The 19,787-nt window shown below is 41.5% G+C and overlaps 1 protein-coding gene and 1 pseudogene across 2 annotated transcripts in view; both read left to right on the top strand.

Annotated features, from left to right (window-relative positions):
• LOC145783245 (WD repeat-containing protein 17-like) overlaps positions 1–19,787 on the top strand; it is a 175,264-nt gene that overhangs the window by 153,397 nt on the left and 2,080 nt on the right. For both annotated transcript variants that reach the window (XM_082595063.1, XM_082595062.1), the window contains 7 exons: positions 841–950; positions 11,000–11,123; positions 11,846–11,946; positions 12,580–12,725; positions 15,911–16,048; positions 16,420–16,627; positions 19,446–19,692. In XM_082595063.1, coding sequence (XP_082451189.1) covers positions 841–950; positions 11,000–11,123; positions 11,846–11,946; positions 12,580–12,725; positions 15,911–16,048; positions 16,420–16,627; positions 19,446–19,692 — 1,074 coding nt within the window. The remainder of the gene's footprint in view (positions 1–840; positions 951–10,999; positions 11,124–11,845; positions 11,947–12,579; positions 12,726–15,910; positions 16,049–16,419; positions 16,628–19,445; positions 19,693–19,787) is intronic.
• LOC145783557 (uncharacterized) lies at positions 9,941–10,815 on the top strand (annotated as a pseudogene).

Raw genomic sequence — 19,787 nt, 5'->3', positions numbered from 1 at the left:
TTGTTTTCGTTTCATTTTCCTGGAATATGTGCAGGTTGTTCTCGTTTCATCTTCCTGGCAAATGTGCAGGTTGTTCTCGTTTCATCTTCCTGGCAAATGTGCATGTTCTTCTCGTTTCATCTTCCTGGTGAATGTGCAGGTTGTTCTCGTTTCATCTTCCTGGCAAATGTGCTGGTTGTTCTCGTTTCATCTTCCTGGCAAATGTGCAGCTTGTTCTCGTTTCATCTTCCTGGCAAATGTGCAGGTTGTTCTTGTTTCATCTTCCTGGTAAATGTGCAGGTTGTTCTCGTTTCATCTCCTGGCAAATGTGCAGGTTGTTCTCGTTTCATCTTCCTGGCAAATGTGCAGGTTGTTCTCGTTTCATCTTCCTGGCAAATGTGCAGGTTGTTGTCGTTTCATCTTCCTGGCAAATGTGCAGGTTGTTCTGGTTTCATCTTCCTGGCAAATGTGCAGGTTGTTCTCGTTTCATCTTCCTGGCAAATGTGCATGTTCTTCTCGTTTCATCTTCCTGGTGAATGTGCAGGTTGTTCTCGTTTCATCTTCCTGGCAAATGTGCTGGTTGTTCTCGTTTCATCTTCCTGGCAAATGTGCAGCTTGTTGTCGTTTCATCTTCCTGGCAAATGTGCAGGTTGTTCTTGTTTCATCTTCCTGGTAAATGTGCAGGTTGTTCTCGTTTCATCTCCTGGCAAATGTGCGGGTTGTTCTCGTTTCATCTTCCTGGCAAATGTGCAGGTTGTTCTCGTTTCATCTTCCTGGCAAATGTGCAGGTTGTTCTGGTTTCATCTTCCTGGCAAATGTGCATATAGTTAAAGCGATGAGATTTACTTCTTTTCTTTTCAGGATGCGTTGCTGGTTGCTCAAAGCTTTCACGAAGGCAACTCCCCCCATGCAATATCTGATGTTGTGGCTAACAGAGATGGTGACGTCACAAGTGACGATGTATGTGGCGAGTGAGTATCTTTGTACTACAATTTTTCATTTAAATTATATCTTTTAGAATATTAAACAATAAATACTTTCAATGCTACAAAAAGTGCTCAATGCCAAGCAAAAAGCCAAGCAGAACAATTTACATCAAATATAGTTATTACTTTCTAAAACCTCTACAGTCTGTTTCGCCTTAAAAGAGGGATCATGAGAAGGTCCTGAAAAACATGCAAAAGCAATAAATCGGTAATACCTGAAAAGATATTAAATATTATACCCTTAAGTTAATCTGCAGAAAAAAACAGAATTCCAAAGGACTACCTCCATCGGATGCCATAAAAAAATTAAATTTATGTTATTTTGAAGTATTTGAGTATTTGTTGCGATGACGACATTTACCCATCAGTTCAGAACGTTTGTTCAGAAAGTGGCTACAAATTGGCCTTTAGGTCATTTTACTTTTTGAATTGTATTAGGCTACTTTGCAGTAGTAAAAGTCAAATATTCAAAAGAATTTTAAGAATAAGGCAAGAATCCTGCTCACTGATGATGTGGAATGGGATGAGATGAATAGAAGAGTGGCAAGAATCAAGAAAGAGGTTTGTGGAGTATCAAGGGGTTTTCGTAAAAGAGAAACTTGGTGGTGGAACAATGATGCGGTCAAAGTTCTGAAAGAAAGCAACTTATCGTAAAGGGAGAAAAGAGAGAAGTGACAAAGCAAAAGCAGAGCACGTAGATTACAGCAATAAATCAAAAACGAGTGATTTCAAATGCAATCCGTGAAGACAAGGGAAGAGGCACAAAAGGTTGAGCAAATGAGAGTGGAAAAAAGACTGAAATATATCCATCGCATGGTGAGAACAAAGGCAAAAGGAGTGTTGTTGACAGCCCTTGCATGAGAAATAAAGATGGGCAGTTGAAGATGGAGTTGGTAGACAAGTTGACATTGTGGAAGGAATACTGTGAAGGGTTATTGAAGAGAATCAGTGGGATAATACTCTTGAATTAAAGCAAAATAAAGGGCCCTTGGATGAAATTACAAAAGATAATGTAAAGGGAGTGATGTCCACAATGAAAACAAGCAAACCAGCTGGGCCAAGTGACATACCCATTGAAGCATTTCGTTTGTGCTATATCGAGCATATCCAAGCGAAGATTGGTAATGGCATGATAAATAGGGAAGAAACGCTAACAAGCTGGAGTAAAAGTGTGCTTATACCACTACACAAGGGTAAAGGTTACACAAGGGAATGTAACTAGCTATCGAAGCCTGGAAATGCTTGAACATTCGATGATAGTTTTGGAAAGGGGGTTTAAAGAGCGAATTCGACAGAGAATTGACATAAGTGAAATTCGAATCGGTTTTATGCCGGGAAAGGTACAGTAGGTACTATACTTGCTATACCACACATTTGGAACAATATAAAAGAGTCGGAAAAGAACTATTTTGTCTTCATTGATTTGGAGATAGCTTTCGATCGTGCTCCGAGAGAAGTGATGTTATGAATCCATACTCAAAACTCATTCATCACAAATCCTCAAATTAAAGTTTAATAAACAAAACACGCGATATAGCTGAACATAAACATAGCGGTTAACATCCACATGATATGGTAGTTGGTATTAACTTAAATAAGGAGATTATACACTACAGCTTACAAACTGAAGATTGCATGCAACTGAAATGTCTTCACTACTAAACAATGTGCTGTATGAAGCTGCGCTGCTAGAGCACAAGTAAAATGTCGCGGCAGGTACTTGATTGTTTAAACGAGCAATTACCTACGTCATAGTACCGCAAGGAGAAGTAATAGAATGGTCAGTTGTAATCTACAACATTCTCCCCTGCCAAGAAATCGAGTTCAAACGGGTATTTGTATCATCCATACATTAAACGATCGGGAGGGCGCCCTACGCGGGAAGAACGCCTCACCATTGACTCTTCTCTTGTGTTAGGCTCTTCGTTGACTTCAGAATGACGATCAACTTCGGTGTTTGGTTCAGCACCTCTCACGTTGCTGTGATGCATTTTATCAACGGATGAATCGCTTCCAACGGTTTCATCATGGTACGATTGATCATTAATGAAAACAGAAGTGTCAGAATCAATTGCGCTATTTTCAAATAGGCCTACATTTCTTTCTCCCACAGGAGCAATCGCTGGTAGGACAATCTTCCCAACGAGTACCTAGCATTTGCCTCAGTTTCTTCTGCTGGAAATTTTGATGATCCCAGCATAGAACGACGACAAAACTTTATAAAGCGCTCGTGGGAGATACATTGATCGTAGTACAGAGCAGTGAACGTATGGAATGTAATACGTCAGGCAAAACACTTTCCCATTTTGAAATGGGCAAATTGCGCGTTTGTAATGCAAGTTGCACTGCGGTCCAAATAATATTATTATATTTTTCCCATTGACCATTACATGGAGGGTTGTATATTGAACTTCTGCTAAGAGATATTCCTTTGCTGCGCGCAAATGATATAAATTCGTTTGACATAAATGCTGGCCCTCTGTCAGAATGAATATGTAAGCAAAGGCCAAACAAAGAAAACAATTGCGATAAAAATGAAATAACAGTTCCGGCATTCATATTTGCACAAGGAAACGGAAGTGGAAACCTCGAATACTCGTCGATTACAGTCAATATATATTTGTTTCTTGTGGCTGAAGGCAATGGGTCTTTGAAATCAATATTTAGGCGCTCGATAGACTGGGTAGCTTTTATGAGCGGAGTTTGAATCGGCTTGTGGAAATGAGGTTTAATTTCAGCACAAACGTTACATTCTGAGATCATCTTACGTATCTCGCCGAGCGAATAAGGTAGATTCTTTGTTTTGATATTATGGTGCATTCTTGTTACGCCAGGGTGGCAAAGACTCGCATGAATCTCGTACAAATAATTGCTAGACAAACTTGCACAATACGCTCTTGACAAGGTATCGGGTGCCACGTTAAGTTTTCTGGTCGATAAACTATGTCATTTTCATACTGCGAAAGTTCAACACGCCATCTCAAAATTTTACTGTTTTTCAACTTATTATGACTTTTGCAATCATACATAAACGCGATTGATCGCTGATCAGTCACACGTTTAAAACGCCGCGCGGCCAGCAAATGGCTCCATTTCTGCATTGCTTCAACAATAGCAGTGGCCTCTTTTTCTATTGAAGAGTGATGCTTTTCGGTTTTTGTCAACGATCGGGAAAACTGAAACTGGTCTATCTCGTTGATTTAAGGTTGCTGACAAGGCAACATCTGAAGCATCAGTTTCGACTACAAACGTGGCTTCTCCATCGATTACTCCCAGTATCACAGTGGCCAATTGGCAAAAAAGAAGGCCGGCGCTGTCTTTCTAGATCTTACAGCTGCCTATGACACCGTATGGCATCGCGGCCTTACTTACAAGCTGCTTCGCCTGCTTCCTGACCGACATATGGTTCATATGATTATGAAACTTGTCGGGAATCGGGGCTTCACCCTCACCACCGGTAGCTCACGGCGAAGCAGACTTAGACGCCTGAAAAACGGCGTCCCACAGGGATCGGTCCTGGCTCCACTTCTTTTCAACGTCTGCACCCACAACCTGCCGGTTACGGTCTCCGCAAAATATGCTTATGCGGACGACCTGGCGGTTCTCCACTCCACAAAGTCGTGGGAAGGTCTGGAACAGGGCTTCCCAAACTTTTTTGCTCGCGACCCCTTTTAATATCATAAAATCTTCCGCGACCCCCTTTACGGTTAAAAGGATAAACAATGTGAAATATACGTTTGTGATATTTATTGAAAGGTTTAATTTGAACGAAAACTAAACGCAAGCTATCCGTACTGGAAGCCTTCTTACTTTACTACTTGTAGCCTGCTGGAAACAAAACCAAACAAAAAGTAAACACATTTATTCAGTGTGATGGGTGCGACTGCTCTCTGCGACAAAGCACGTCTAGCCATCGCTCAATGTTTGTCAATGCTGGTCTCAAGTCGGTTTCAATGTTACTTACGCTGGAACGGTATTTTATCAACTTTTAATTTAAACACTGACACGCACATATACGTGGAAACAAATGGCAGGAGTGCGGTTACTGCCAAGCCATATAATGGGGTAGCCTATATTCCGCTCTAACGTTAGGCTAAGCCAAAAGTGTGAAACTTTTTTCCAGAAAATTCAAACCACAAAGTCAAAAGATAGACCTGCAAATTTTTCCTGAGATTTAAAAGAGAGGTGATCGGTAGGCTACTTTGTTTTTGCATTGCAGTAGCCTACTTTGTTTTTGCATGGTCCACCCCGTTAGCTCAGTGGTTATGCGCCCGGCTCAAGATCACGCGGCGCAAGTTCGGCTCTCGGCGTGTGCGCTTGAACAACGCATTTCAGGACTGCTCTCCATTCAGCGGCACCTATGACCTACTAAATAGAATAATTCCCCGGCAACAACACTTCAACAATCGTAAAAATTCACTCTGCCAATCTCGGTAACCAGCCCGTGTCAAGAGCCTCTTACAACTGCGAAACTACTAGTAATAACCAATCATGGCTTTGTCAGTCCGAGGATAAAGATTTAAAACCAACCAACCAAATGGTTTTTGGATCCAATCTAAAAGTAGGCTATTGTCTAATTCTGGAAGAAAATACTTTTTAAGCTCTTTCAACAGTCTTGACAAGTGTCGATAACCAGAGGCTTAATATAACGTTTGATTCCACGCCATTGTTAGCAAAAACTTTTCAGTAAATGAGATTATTTCAACTAAATCATTTTCAATGTTTTGTTTCTAGATGTTTAATTTTTTGATGAACGCTCCAACTTTAGATTTCCATGTAAAAACATGGACGGTTTCTCCTTGGAAGGACAAATTAAATTCGTTCCCTTTTTTCAAGCAAACCTGACAAATAGCATAATTTGAAAAGCCTTTCCAAAAACGCCTTTATAAAAACGGCGGAAAGTATACACATTTTTCCGTTGGAAAATTCACGACTTATTTTTTTAACACTACCGTAATAACTTTTTAAAGCATTGGCATTAGTTTTGAAATTCACGTTTACAACGCAGCAAAGAGAGTATTAAAGGGGTATTAAAGGAAAAACCTGACTTGACGATTTTCCACGTTCTTTGTGTTTAACATGCTACCATAAAACGATTTTCAATAAAATTTTGCCCCATTGCGGTCTGACCACCATTGTGCGCGTGCTTTTGTCAGAGCTTTCAAAACGAGATTGGCCTGAGCAACGAAGCGTGCGACTGTAAAGAACGTCATAAAGTCTACGTCATAAAGTCTAGCAATCAACCGATCACGCAATAATTGTTACTGCGGGCGATTTGACTGTAGGCTATGTATGTATTTACATCAAAACAGCACATTTTAACATCAAAACAGCAGACAGTTTGCTCAAAACATCAGATTGGTAACGTGGCTTTTGTTATTGCTGGACTTTATGACGTATTCTTGAGCTGTGTTTGCACGTTTTGGTCATTTTGAAAAAAATGAAAATAAATGAAACACTGGACTTTGGGCCTTGCCAGCGCCATTGAAAACAAATTTTTTTGGGTAATTGTTTTTGAAATGTATTCTTGAATGTTCAGTTTACTCATTTTAATGCTTAATTCCGGTTTGAAATTTTCCTTTAGTATGCCTTTAAACTCCTATTCCATATTTCACTAGGCTATATAAATTTAAAAAATAAAGTTAATATCTTTCACAGCATCTTGTACATAAGTGTTAATATGCAGTGCTTTGTGTAAAATTTGTATACCTTCTGCGACCCCCGAAGTTCGTTACGCGACCCCTCAAGGGGTCGCGACCCCCACTTTGGGAAGCCCTGGTCTAGAAGACGCTTTGAGCCAGGACATGAAAACTCTCTCAGCCTATCTCCAGAACTGGCGACTGAAACTGATTGACATTGATTTGCATTTTATTTGTTGCGAGTATAAACACACATACGCAGCGAAACCAAAACTGTGGCAGCAGCTTTCCACCTCCATAATCGAGAAGCTGATCGTGAGCTACACGTCCAGAACAGCGGAAAATCCCTGTCCTTCTGCCCCGAACCAAGATATCTTGGGGTGACACTGGACAGATCGCTCACATACCGCCACCATTTGGTATCACTGCGCAAGAAACTCACATCCCGCGCTGCGCTACTCAAGCGCCTGGCAGGCTCTAGCTGGGGGGCGAGGGCAGACACTTTGCGTTTAGCGGCCTTGGCCCTTGTCTACTCTTCAGCAGAGTGCTGTCCACCTGTTTGGTGCCGCAGTGCTCACTGCCATAACATCGACACTGCCATAAACAGCGCCCTGCGCACAGTGACCGGATGCCTGCGTCCCACACCATTGGACAATCTCCCCATTCTCGCTGGCGTCCAACCCAATGAGCTTCGTCGCGAAGAAGCCACTCTGTCCCTCGGTCGACGGGCACTGGAGCCTAACCACCTTTTCCACCACAAGATGTCTGCTCTCCCAAACGAGCACCCCCGTCGACTGAAATCACGACACCCATTCGTGCCAGCTGCTCAACTTCTTATCAACGAAGCTAATGTACGAGACATCTCTGCGGCTGCTTGGGCGGACCATAAATGGAGTTCTGAATGGAAGTCAACCGCCACCAGACTCTATTCGTTCATCCCCGACGCCGACACACGCCCTATCCGTCTAACACTACCAAGACAGGCATGGGTGCGCCTCAACCGTCTCCGCACGGGCGTCCGGCTTTTCCGCTCAACCATGCACCAATGGGGAATGGCTTCTTCCTCCTCCTGTGAATGTGGTGCCAAGGAACAGACCGCAGACCACATCATCAATGACTGCTCCATCTTCAAGCCACCTAATGGAGTGGAAGGTCTGCGTGTCATGGATGATGAAACCAAAGACTGGCTGCTCTCTAGTAGCCTTCCAGTGTAGTCCGGGAACATCGTGAATCTGGGGTGGTAAAAGGATAGACCTTCGGCCCCAGACGCTCACACGACGACGACGAGTGGCCAATTCTGATTTAAGCTCTACAAACGCTTTTAAAAAAGGAAAGTCGCTGTTTTCTATTAGCGGTTTAATTTTGTCCGAATAATGAGACATCCATTTGGCATAACATGCGAAAAGTCCGATAACACTCTGCTGCTCTTTGTTATTTACTGGAGAAGGGAGCTCTAAAAGAGTTTTCACTCGGTCAGGATCTGGTTTTAAACAACCTTTAGAAATTTGATAACCCAACAACTGTATGCAGTCAGTCGAATATTCACATTTCGACTCATTAAATGTCAAATTACACTCTTTAGCTACTTGCAAAAACTTCGACAAATTTTCATCATGTTCTTGCTGCGTTTTACCACCGATTTTAATATCATCAAGGTAAGCGAACGTACCTTTGCAATCATTAGACTTGATAACATCGTCCACAATTTGTTGGAAACATGGCACTGCATTTATCAGCCCAAATGGTATTTTTTTCCACTGCCTAAGTGAACCGTCAGCTTGAAACGCAGTAAATATCCTGTCGCATTGGAGTGGTTCTATTTGGTGCTATGCACTTGTCATATCGATTGTCGAATACACATTAAACTTTGCAACCTTTTTGCACCACGACCTGCATCCGTGGCAGTGGATACGCATCAATTCTAGTAAATTTATTTATTCGCCTTTTATGGTTATCTTGGGTATCCACAAGAGGTTGCGCACGCCATGGAGAGTTACTTGGCTCGATGAGTCCTTCCTTCAGCAGTCGTTTTACTTCTGATCCTATGAACTCTTTTTCCTGCATTTAATAGCGCCGTTCTTTGGTTGCCACTGGATGGCAATCCTCCGTGAGATGCTGGAATAGATTGACAGGAGTTGACGTCTTTACAGATTGCAACAATCCGAGGTGTAACGTGGGCTTCGAACCTCCGAAGTAAATGCTGACTCTTTTATGCTGTTCCATAAAGTCTTGACCGAGTATGACATCAGTTAGAAAATTTTCCAGCACCATCACAGCCACTTTTTGGTATAGTTGACCACGAAGGTTCACGTTGACTTTACATATGCCTACACCTATAGAGCTGCATCCTTTTACTGCTAAACCAATCCGCTGATCAGTCTCTTCAAGGTTTAGTTGCAATTGTTGACTAAACGACTTGCTTATGTGTGATAACGACGATCCTGTGTCCATTAAAGTATTGGCAGAAATACCGCTAATCGTGACAGGAATAATGACTTTCGTATCTATAGATTTAAAAGCTATTTGAGGGGTTATGTTCATCAAAGTTGAAAAACAACTTTATTTCATAGAAAGTTTAGGTGATCGACACATTTTGGCGAAATGTCCTTTCTTCGCACAACGACGATAGCACTCAACTTCCTTAGCTGGGTAAAATTGTCAAGAATGCCGTTTATTTCCATAATATGGACATCTTACTGAAACGGTAGCTGCAACAGTATCTTAACAACGCGCATAAATTCGATGAGGAGCTTTGTCACATGCACTTTGAAGTTGAGTAATTGCAGCTTCATACGTGTCAGCTTCTGAAATGACCTCATAAGCTGCACTATCAAGATGATTGACAAGAAGACCGAATTTATCTGCATCCGAAATGCCTTCGCACTTCTGAATATAATAGGTAAATGACCTATACCAGTGCGACCAAAGCTTCCCGGCTTCGCTACTGTGAGGATCGGCAGTAAACAGTTTTGGTCTCAAGTCCTTAAGATCCATTCTGTATCTGTTTATTAAATTGTTATGAATCCATATTCATTCATCACAAATCCTTTAAATCAAGGTTTAATAAACAAAACACGCGATATAGCTGAACATAAACATAGCGGTTAACATCCACATGATAAGGTAGTTGGTATTAACTTAAATAAGGAGATTATACACTACAGCTTACAAACTGAAGATTGCATGCAACTGAAATGTCTTCACTACTAAACAATGTGCTGTATGAAGCTACACTGCTAGAGCACAAGTAAAATGTCGCGGCAGGTACTTGATTGTTTAAACGAGCAATTACCTACGTCATAGTACCGCAAGGAGAAGCAATATAAATGATTAGGCATGAGACAAAATAAGAATGGTCAGTTGTAATCTACAACAAGTGATTTGGTGAGTATTAAGAAAGGAAGGTGTGGTGAAGTCAGAAGTAAGAACAGCGATGGAAATGGACAAAGAAGCTAAGATAGCAGTGAAACTGGAGAATAAAATGCCAGAGGGGTTTGAAGTGAAAGTAGAGTGTTCATCAAGGCTCAGTACTCAGTCCATTGATTTTTGACATAGTTACGGATGCTTTAACAGATGAACTGGAAAAGACAATGAAAGAATTTTGTACGCTGACGATTTAGTGCTTATGGAAGACAGTTGGAAAAAAGGAAGAAAAGTACGTCAGATGGAAAAATGCATTGGAAAACAAAGGTTTGAAAGTGAACGTGAATAAAACGAAAGCAATGAGAACAAGAATAAAATGTACCAATGACGTATTGACAGTCAATGTTATGAATCCATGGGCAATATGTGGCAAGAGAGTAATCGGAAATTTTATTTAGTGTATTAAGTGCAAGTATTGAGTGCACAAGAGATGTTCAGGCATTCGTGAAAGGTTGATGAGTGGTATGCGTTTTGAATGTAGAAGATGTGAGGGTATCGCAGCTGATGAAACGTACGAGAAGCATGTGGAATTGGGATGCGATAAGATAGAAGTTGTTAAAGAGTTTCGGTATCTTGGAGATGTGTTAGGATTAGATAATTGCACCAGCAGAGCAGTGACTGCAAGGATACGTGCGGGTTATGAAAGTGAATGCTGGGCAATGAACATGGGATATATTTGGCGAATGCAAACGACAGAAATGAGGATGGTTCGTATGGTGTGTGGCAAGATACTTTTCAACAAAATTAAAAATGATGTATTAAGAAAGACCAAAGAAAACGTTGGATGATGCGTTAAAGATGACATGACAAAAAGAAACCTGAAAATTGAAGATGCCAACAATAGAGATGGAGGAGTCGCTGCAGACAACTGGTCGAACATGCTGTTTCAGGATAAAGGCCAGGCTTCTTTTAAGCAAAGTGGATGATGACGATTTGCGGGAGTGTAATATTGTTTGCTGACATGTTTTGTAGCTTAACAACGAGATGTTACGTGGAGTTGGCCGAGCGTCACTACTGCAACGCAGATCCTTACAACGCTGCTTCTTTATACCTCGCATACAATGACGCCCACAATGCCGTGGATATCTTGGTTAAGGTTAGTACTACAACATTATTGGTGGCTGGTGACTTCCTGTTAATGAATGGCCTAGTTGCACTTTCTAATGTTTCAATATGCATAATTAGTATCCATTGATGATGTGTCTAGTGATGCTGCTGGGTGTAAATGCAGTTGCATTTCCCATCCATCGATTTCAGTCTCATCTGCCAGATAGTCTTGGACAAAATGGGAAGCCGAGTGTGTAAGTCCTCCCTACTGGTACATAACCTCCCCAGTCCCCACTGACAAGACTCCAGCCAACCCCCCCCCCCCTCGTAGTACACTAAGGAAATTAGTGTACTGTACAGTAAGGAAATTAGTATTAGTGCCATGCGGCCCCAGGTTAACTGGCTAGGAATCTCGAAGCAGATTGGGCCCTAGATGTGCAGTGTGCATGGCCCACTGGCTTCCGGAAACGTCCCGGCACTCACCAATCCAATCCCCGGCCACTGGTATATGTGGCGCCTGCTATCTCTGGATAGCCTGTCATAACCTGGATGACAGTAGCGTATGCGGCGGGTCGCTGATTTATTTTTGCGACAGCGATGCGTTATGCACGTGGAATTTACATCAAAACATAGCCGAAACATTCATTGTGGGAATTTCATCGATCATTCCAAAAGGTACGACACATCAACGGAAATGCAGTGATCAACATTTAATGCTCTATGTTCTGATTGATCTGTGCGATTGTGTTACGTCATTACCATGTTTTCTAGTCTAATAAACTCGCACTTGCATTGTGCGTGGCCAGAAATCTGAAAGGAGAGCACCGAGGAGCCGCAGAAGCCGCCAAGATGCTCGCCTGGAAGTGTGAAAGGTGATGCTTTAACTTAAGTAAAACTTCGATCTATTTTTAAACATTCAATTTCGCCGTCGTAACGGAGGTGATATTTTGTAAGTGTCTAGTAGTTAACTTTGAGCATAGAGGTAGCTTGGGCTCATGCAAACCAATGACTTTTTGGCATCAACTACATGTGTACAGCCGTATAACTAGATTATCACCTGTAACGGCCACTAATTACTCACCGCGCAAATGGGAAACTGCAGATTACACATTGAAGGAAGACAAAAACATTTTATCTTCCTGCCTGTCCCAAAGCCACTTCAAGCTGAGTGAAATAAACACGATGACTGCCTCTTTCCACATAATATTTCACGCATATATCAAATAATGAACGCCCTGTCAGGGTTCACAGCGTTAATCCGTCAATCAACGTTAATTCGTTATGATTAGTGGCGGAATAACGTCATCCTTTTGATTAGTGGCGGAATAACGTCATTAAACCTTTCAAGGTTTTGCCACCTTTTCCCGTTCGTTAACGTGCTGGTAGGTTTGTATCGATTTTTGTAGTTAGTATCTTTTTCGTCCCGGACGGGTTAATGACGAAAAATAAAATGATTGAAATGATTGATTGATTTCATTGCCTTGGTTGATGTTGTTTCTTTACAGCGCGGGTGAGTTCAAATTGGCGATAGAAATCCTTCGACAATTTGTCCCATCATCCACCGACAAGGACACATGGACTCCTATTCATGCTGTGTGCGCTCGGTGCCAGACATGTGACGCTGACAAAGATGATCTCCACAAAGAAGCAGGTCTATTCTGAATAACTTCCACATTAATATATAACTTTTTGATAGTCAAATGTACCACATCGTCTTTGCTTTATGGTCGTGGGTGTATCTTTTTACTACGCCAGATTAGCCGTGTCTACCCAGAGTGGCTATTGGACACCAGCAGGTAGCTGGTAATGTTTTGTAGTAATGTAAGACACGCAGATTTAACGGACGAAGGATAGTACAATCGTTCATGCTTTGATCGATTCCTCAGCACCACTTTTAGGCAAAGAATACCGTTTTTGAAAAATACCGGTCAAAGAATAGGTTTTTGAAAAATACCGCTTAAACACCCAGGGTGTAATAAATTGGGTGGGTGTAGTTCCTGAAGGAAAGGCGGCCGAGAGAAAGGAACTGGTCAGCGCCGAAGGCTTAGTGCAGGGGTGGGCAAAGTTGTTCAAAGAAAGAACCGCTTGCGGATAAACCATAAACACCAGCGAGCCGCAAAATCAGTTGACACAAAATAACATAACAGCAATAAAAACACAATGATTGTTTATTCATATCAGTTTTGTACTTGACTCGCTAATCTCTGAAAATTTGGACGATAAGTTGTTAATGCTGTGCGAATTAATTCTTCCAAGTGTTCATTTGTCAAGGTTGCACGATGTTTTGATTTTACAAAGTTATAAATTCTTATAAAAATGAATAAGTAAGTTCTGGTGCTACTTCTAATCTTCAATTAATCGCTGCTTACCGACTTTACTAAACTTCCAATTGTTGCTAACTGAACGCAAAATGAGCCAGGAGTCGCTATGCACAGTTGAGATCACTATAAATACACAAACAAAACAAAACTAATTTTTAAATGTCGTAACTTATCAATCATGCTGCAAATTCGGAAACTTTTACGAACCCCATGAAAACGCTTCACAGACCCTTGGGGGTCCGCGTGGACCCTCGAGTGAGAACCGCTGTTCTACAGCAGCGGTTCTTATCCGAACTCGACAAGGATGTTTTATCTTTTTGTGGTGTGCAGTGATTTCAATGTCCTGTAGCTACTATTTTTTTCCCCATTCATATATGACAGTGCTTCTCAACCTTTATTTGTGGCGACCCAAATATTAAGGTTGAATTAATAGCGAAGATTTGGCGACCCTATTTCCAAAACTACGTTTCGCACAACGTTTTGTAAGCATGAAAAAATTAACCACACTCAAATTTAACACGATTAAACATAACAACAAAATGTCGAATTTAATTAATGTGAGCCTTGACTTTGTATTGTTTCAACAACTCTGTCAAAATTTGGAGCTATCTTGCTCAGTGCCAATCTCATATCATCTTCAGGTTGAAGACAATTTCTCTCCTTTGTTTTGATGTGAGCGCAGAAAACCCGCTCTCACACAGGCAGGTAGTAAAATATGGCAGGAGAGCTTTTACTGCGTGCGTCCCAACAACAGTCTTTTCATTCTTGACTTTTGTCTAAAATTGACCAAGAGTTTCTTTCTTAAAACAGTTCATCAATACACTGTCGCGCTGAATGTCAATAAACTCCTCTTGAAACCCAAAAATGCTTTGGTAGTTTTCAGGCAGGATATCAACATCATTAGCAGATGGAATGCGCACCCATTCTAAATCCTTTGCATTTTTAGGGATAATCAAATCAAATTCTCGTATCAATGAAACCAAATGCCTTTCTATGACAAGCTGGACATCGTCAAAGCCTAACTCCGGACCTTCCAGTAACTGTAGCAAAACAGTAAATGTTGCTGTTTTCTGGGACGCGATCTTCCTCTTCCACAACTTCAGCTTTTCCGTAAAAGCAATCAGTTTTTCAGATACATCTACCAACATTATGTTTGGTCCTTGCAGTCCTTGCGAAGATTTATTCAAGATGTTCAGCTGCGAAAACATATCAGAAAGATACGTCACAAACAAAAGTCACTTTTGATCATCAAACTTTTCTGCCAAGCTATGCTTCTTGTTTATCAAAAATTCTTTCACCTCCTAGCGCAGAGTTACAAATCTATCCAGTACTTTGCCACGAGGTAACCATCTCACATCAGAAAAGTACAACAGATGTCTGTATTCTGCATTAAAATCTTCGCATAATTTTTGCGAAGATTTTATAATCTTCTTTTGCGAAGATCAAGTTTTTGTGTGGTTTTTGAAACAATTAATTGTTACAATTCCCTAGTCTAGTGTGTACTGTTGTGTACACTTCACCGCAAAATCGTCGGGTGAAACCTACGGCGTAGTTGGAATAATGAAGATTACGAAAAGTAGTGGTAGGCAGTTTTAACTTTGCTCAAGAGACATTATCTTTTATCACCACATCTTACAGCGACCCAGCCAAATGAAACGGCGACCCAGTTTTGGGTCGCGACCCAAGGGTTGAGAAGCACTGATATATGAGAACTGAGAATCAGTGGTATTTGTTATAGTCTATTAAGACTTAGACTCTAAGTAAAAAGGAAAGGAATAAAATCGTTGAAATGTTGATACTCATTGCATTAATTTATCGTAAAGCTGTAGGCTAGCATTCAAAACTTTGCCTCCAGTAAAACAATAGAGGGTGTCATGAACTTAACTATCAAAGTAGTCAACTTGGCAACTAGGACTTTATAAAAAGCTCGAGCCTATTGCAGTTATCTTTCAACCCGATGTAATTTGGTTATAAATAGTGTGTAATCTGGTGTATTTTCCACACAAACGTTTGATGGTTGTCCAATAACATGCTAATTAGAAGTTTGATATCCAAACTATGCATCAGGAAAAATCGAGGTAACAAGGAAATCCAGTGTGCTTCAGTAAGTTGGACGCTTCCCGGTAGGCTCTTGATTTCCCTGACGTTGCAGTATAAACTGTTCACTGCTACTATTACAGAGCTTTTAAGTTTTTTACAAGAAATTCGATTTAAATACAGATAATAATCGTCATCTTTCACGATAAACAGTAGCATAACAAAATAAAGATCATTATTGTTTCAACTTGCTTGAAAAAAAAATACAGCCTTAGCAAAGTCAATAACATAAATAAAATATTAATCCTAAAATTTGCATGCAGGCTAATATCTCAACAAACCGAAGAGTCAATTTCTAAAGGCAATGTTCTTTTTTGATTTACTGTAGTAGCATTAGAAAACTCTGCAACCAAGGAAATTTGCTTAAGACTAAAATATGTGTTGTTTGCCAGAGGTTGTGACAATGTGACATGTGCAGGTCTCCCCACCCCCGCACGATGCAGAGAGCTCGCGTTACAACTGCAAAAAACGGGATCGTATCTAAAGGCCTCGCAGTTTTACCTGATGAGTGACTCTCCTCAAGCAGGACTGGAAAGTGGTCTGAATCTACTAATCAGTAAGTTGTTTCTCTGTTCAGCCAAGTGGATGGAATAATTCCAAGATTACACTTCAGCAGCAAGCGGAAACTTTGCTTTGTCAATCTCGGCGTCCGGGCCTTGCGTCAGTGGTTCAAAGCCTCTAAAACACAGTAGACAGCTGAAACCGTGAAAAATTGTGTAACGGGTTAGCTGTTCCCACTTCGGCACGCCATCAAGTGCCCTGCCACGATACCGCCGCGAACTCTTGAACGATTCTTTTCGAGGATTGCGCAGATGCTCTCATTACTCCACACGGCCACATAGCTAGCCTATGATTAACTTTGCCTTGCATCATGACAACTTACTACATTCCAATGTAAGCTGTATTGCTTCCATAAATGCTTTTCAGAAAAACTAACCGACGATGTCGAATGGACTGTGGATGACATTATGAACCATCATGCGGCACTGTTTTGTGTCAGAACTGACGTTTTGAAGATTCGAAGCAACAAGAAACTTCGTGCTAAATTGCTAGCTTTGTCTTCATACATTGGTGCATTGTTGGCACACAGACGAGGTTATGACGTCATGATCAAGCCGATGTTCCAATACGCCATGTAAGTTAGTAATTGAATATGCATCTTACCATTGCCTAGAAACATTGGTTCATCTGACAAGTTAACGTACAGGATGTCCATAAAGTCTCTTTACAATTTAAAAAAATTATTAAAAAGTGAAATGATGAGATATCGCTATGAGGTTTGTTTTATGTTAATCAGTATTTCATAAAGTTTTTATTGACACTAAAATTTATTGTTTCAGACAAAATTTCTTAATTAAAATTTCTTATGTTTAATTATTGAGTTATATGAATCGAACCCACATAAAATGACTACTGTTCAAGAAAAAGCGCAATGTGTATCCTGGTTCATTGAGACAAAATCAGATGTTTTCAGACCCAGCGAAACTACAGAAGTAAGTATGGAAGAGACCTACCATCACGTCCTTCAATTCGTTTATGGCACAAGAAATTTATGGAGACAGGGACAGTGTTCGATGCAAGGAGGAGTGGACTACCAAGAACATCTGAAGAAAACATCAAGCGTGTAAGGCAAGCCTTTCAACGTTCTCCTATGAAGTCCATCCCTACTGCTGCCAGGCAATTGGATCCACCACGTGCAACAGTGCACAAAGTCCTACACAAAAATTTAAGATTGTTTGCTTACAAAGTGCAAATGTTGCAGGCACTTCAGCCAAACGACATGCCAAGACGAAAAGAATTTGCAGTGAACATGCTCCAACGAATTTCTGAGGATGAAGCATTCCCCAAGCGAGTTTGTTTCAATGATGAGGCAACTTTTCATGTCTCAGGAAAGTTAAACAAACACAATGTGAGAATTTGGGGATCAGAAAACCCCCATGCGACTAAAGAACTTCAGCGAGATAGTCCAAAAGTGAATGTTTGGTGTGAAATCATGTGCAATCGAATAATTGGGCCATATAGAAGTGTATTAAATAAAGTAATGTTTAGAAGTGTATTTAATGTGTCAATAAAAACTTTATGAAATACTGATTAACATAAAACAAACCTCATTGCGATATCTCATCATTTCACTTTTTAATAATTTTTTAAATTGTAAAGAGACCTTGTGAACACCCTGTATTTTTTTACTTTGCTTTGGTCTGTAGCCAAATCGTTCATCTTGTTCCAAGATCCAATCTTTTGTCCAGATCACTGAAGGGAAATATCAAGAGTGTTGGTTGTCCTCAATTATGTTCCGTCTGTTGCTGTTATGAGTCCCCACATTATATTGATATCGGTCCACTACATCAGGGGTCCGCAAATACTTGTTGGCCCAACCTAAAAAACAATCGTTCGAAATCTTTGCGGCCCAAACGTTTCAGAAGCATATAATTTTGCGCAAAATACTTTGCAATTTAAGATTAATTTCAATACTGTCGTCCCCGCTTATTAAGCCCAAATCGGGGCCAATTTTGGGCTTATTGAGCGGGGGGGGAATTTTCTACCACTCCTATACCTTCAGTAATTCAGGAATGAACCAAATTGGGCTTAATAAGCGGGTGGACCTATTAACCGTGGACTTCGTCGTCGTCGTGTGAGCCTCTGGGGCCGAGGGTCTATCCTTTTATCACTTCAAATTCACGATGTTCCCGGACTATGCTGGAAGGCTACTAGAGAGCAGCCAGTCTTTGGTTTCATCATCCATGACACGCAGACCTTCCTCCGTTAGGTGACTTGAAAATGGTACAGTCATTGATGATATGGTCTGCGCTCTATTCCTCTGCATCACATTCACAGGAGGAGGAAGAGACCATTCCCTATTGGTGCATGGTTGAGCGGAAAATCCCGACGCCCGTACGGAGACGGTTGAGGCGCACCCATGTCTGTCTTGGTAGTGCCAGGCCGATGTCGCGTGTGTCGGCGTCGAGGATGAACGAATTAGCCGCACAGGTGTCTTGTTCATCAGCTTCGTTGATCAGAAGTTGAGCAGCTGGCACGAATGGGTGTCGTGATTTCAGTCTACTTGCTCGTTTGGGAGATCAGAGATCTTGTGGTGGAGAAGATGGTTAGGCTCCAGTGCCAGTCAACCGAGGGACAGAGTGGCTTCTTCGCGACGAAGCTCAGCGGTTGGATGCCAGCGAGAATGGGGAGATTGTCCAATTGTGTGGGACGCAGGCATCCGGTCACTGTGCGCAGGGCGCTGTTTATGACAGTGTCGATGTTGTGGCAGTGAGCACTGCGGCACCAAACAGTTGCACAGTACTCTGCTGAAGAGTAGACAAGGGCTAGGGCTGCTATACGCAAAGTGTCAGCCCTCGCCCCCCAGCTAGAGCCTGCCAGGCGCTTGAGTAGCGCAGCGCGGGATGTGAGTTTCTTGCGTAATGACACCAAATGGTGGCGGTATGTTAGCGATATGTCTAATATCACCCAGAGATATTTTGATTCGGGGCAGAAGGACAGGTTTTCCGTTGTTCTGGACATGTAGCTCATGATCAACTTCCCGATTGTTTAGGTGGAAAACTGCTGCCACAGTTTTGGTTTCGCTGAGTTTCAGTAGTCAATTCTGGAGATAAGTTGAGAGAGTTTTCTTGTCCAGCTGGCTCAAGGTGTCTTCTAGGCTTTATAACCGTGGACTTAATAAGCGGGGGACTACTGTACTACAATCGAAAGTATAAATGTTCTTGTACAAAATTGTACGAAACTCAGCACGTCGAAGAGTAGTCTATATGATTGTATTTATTTTTGACATACAAGTTATATTTATAGTAAGTTTAAACCGCTTTTCGACCCATTGTTGATGCCCACTATTTGCAGATCCTTGCATGATTGACGTTCGGTTCCATATCGCGCAGCGCCTTCCAGTTACATCTTCTTAATCGTCCCCATCAAATCATCAAATTACTCTTGTGCAGATCTCTTTGCAAACTTGCTCGTAACTTTGACGAGGACTTTCCATTGCACCCCAATGATATTCAGGATGAGATGAACTCACTGGATGCTCCAGAGTCACATGATGATGGGGAAGCTGGGACACGAATGCGGCATCGATCGGGAGTTGAGTCAATCAGGTGCATGAGTGGACCAGTGGTGGCCAATGCCTCGGACCTCCCTTCACACTCCGATAACCACGTGTCCACTGTCACTAAGAAACATATTTCCGTAAGTTCAATTTCAATTACCCCGAGAAGTAAAATTTATATTGTGAGCGAGGTTACCTGATTTTTCATCACGGCAACATATCTAGCTGCTGGTGC

Source organism: Aplidium turbinatum, chromosome 14 (assembly GCF_918807975.1).
Source record: "Aplidium turbinatum chromosome 14, kaAplTurb1.1, whole genome shotgun sequence".
Classification (NCBI taxonomy): domain Eukaryota; kingdom Metazoa; phylum Chordata; class Ascidiacea; order Aplousobranchia; family Polyclinidae; genus Aplidium; species Aplidium turbinatum.
Note: the sequence above shows the minus strand (reverse complement) of the source record. Positions and strands in the feature narration are given on the sequence as shown.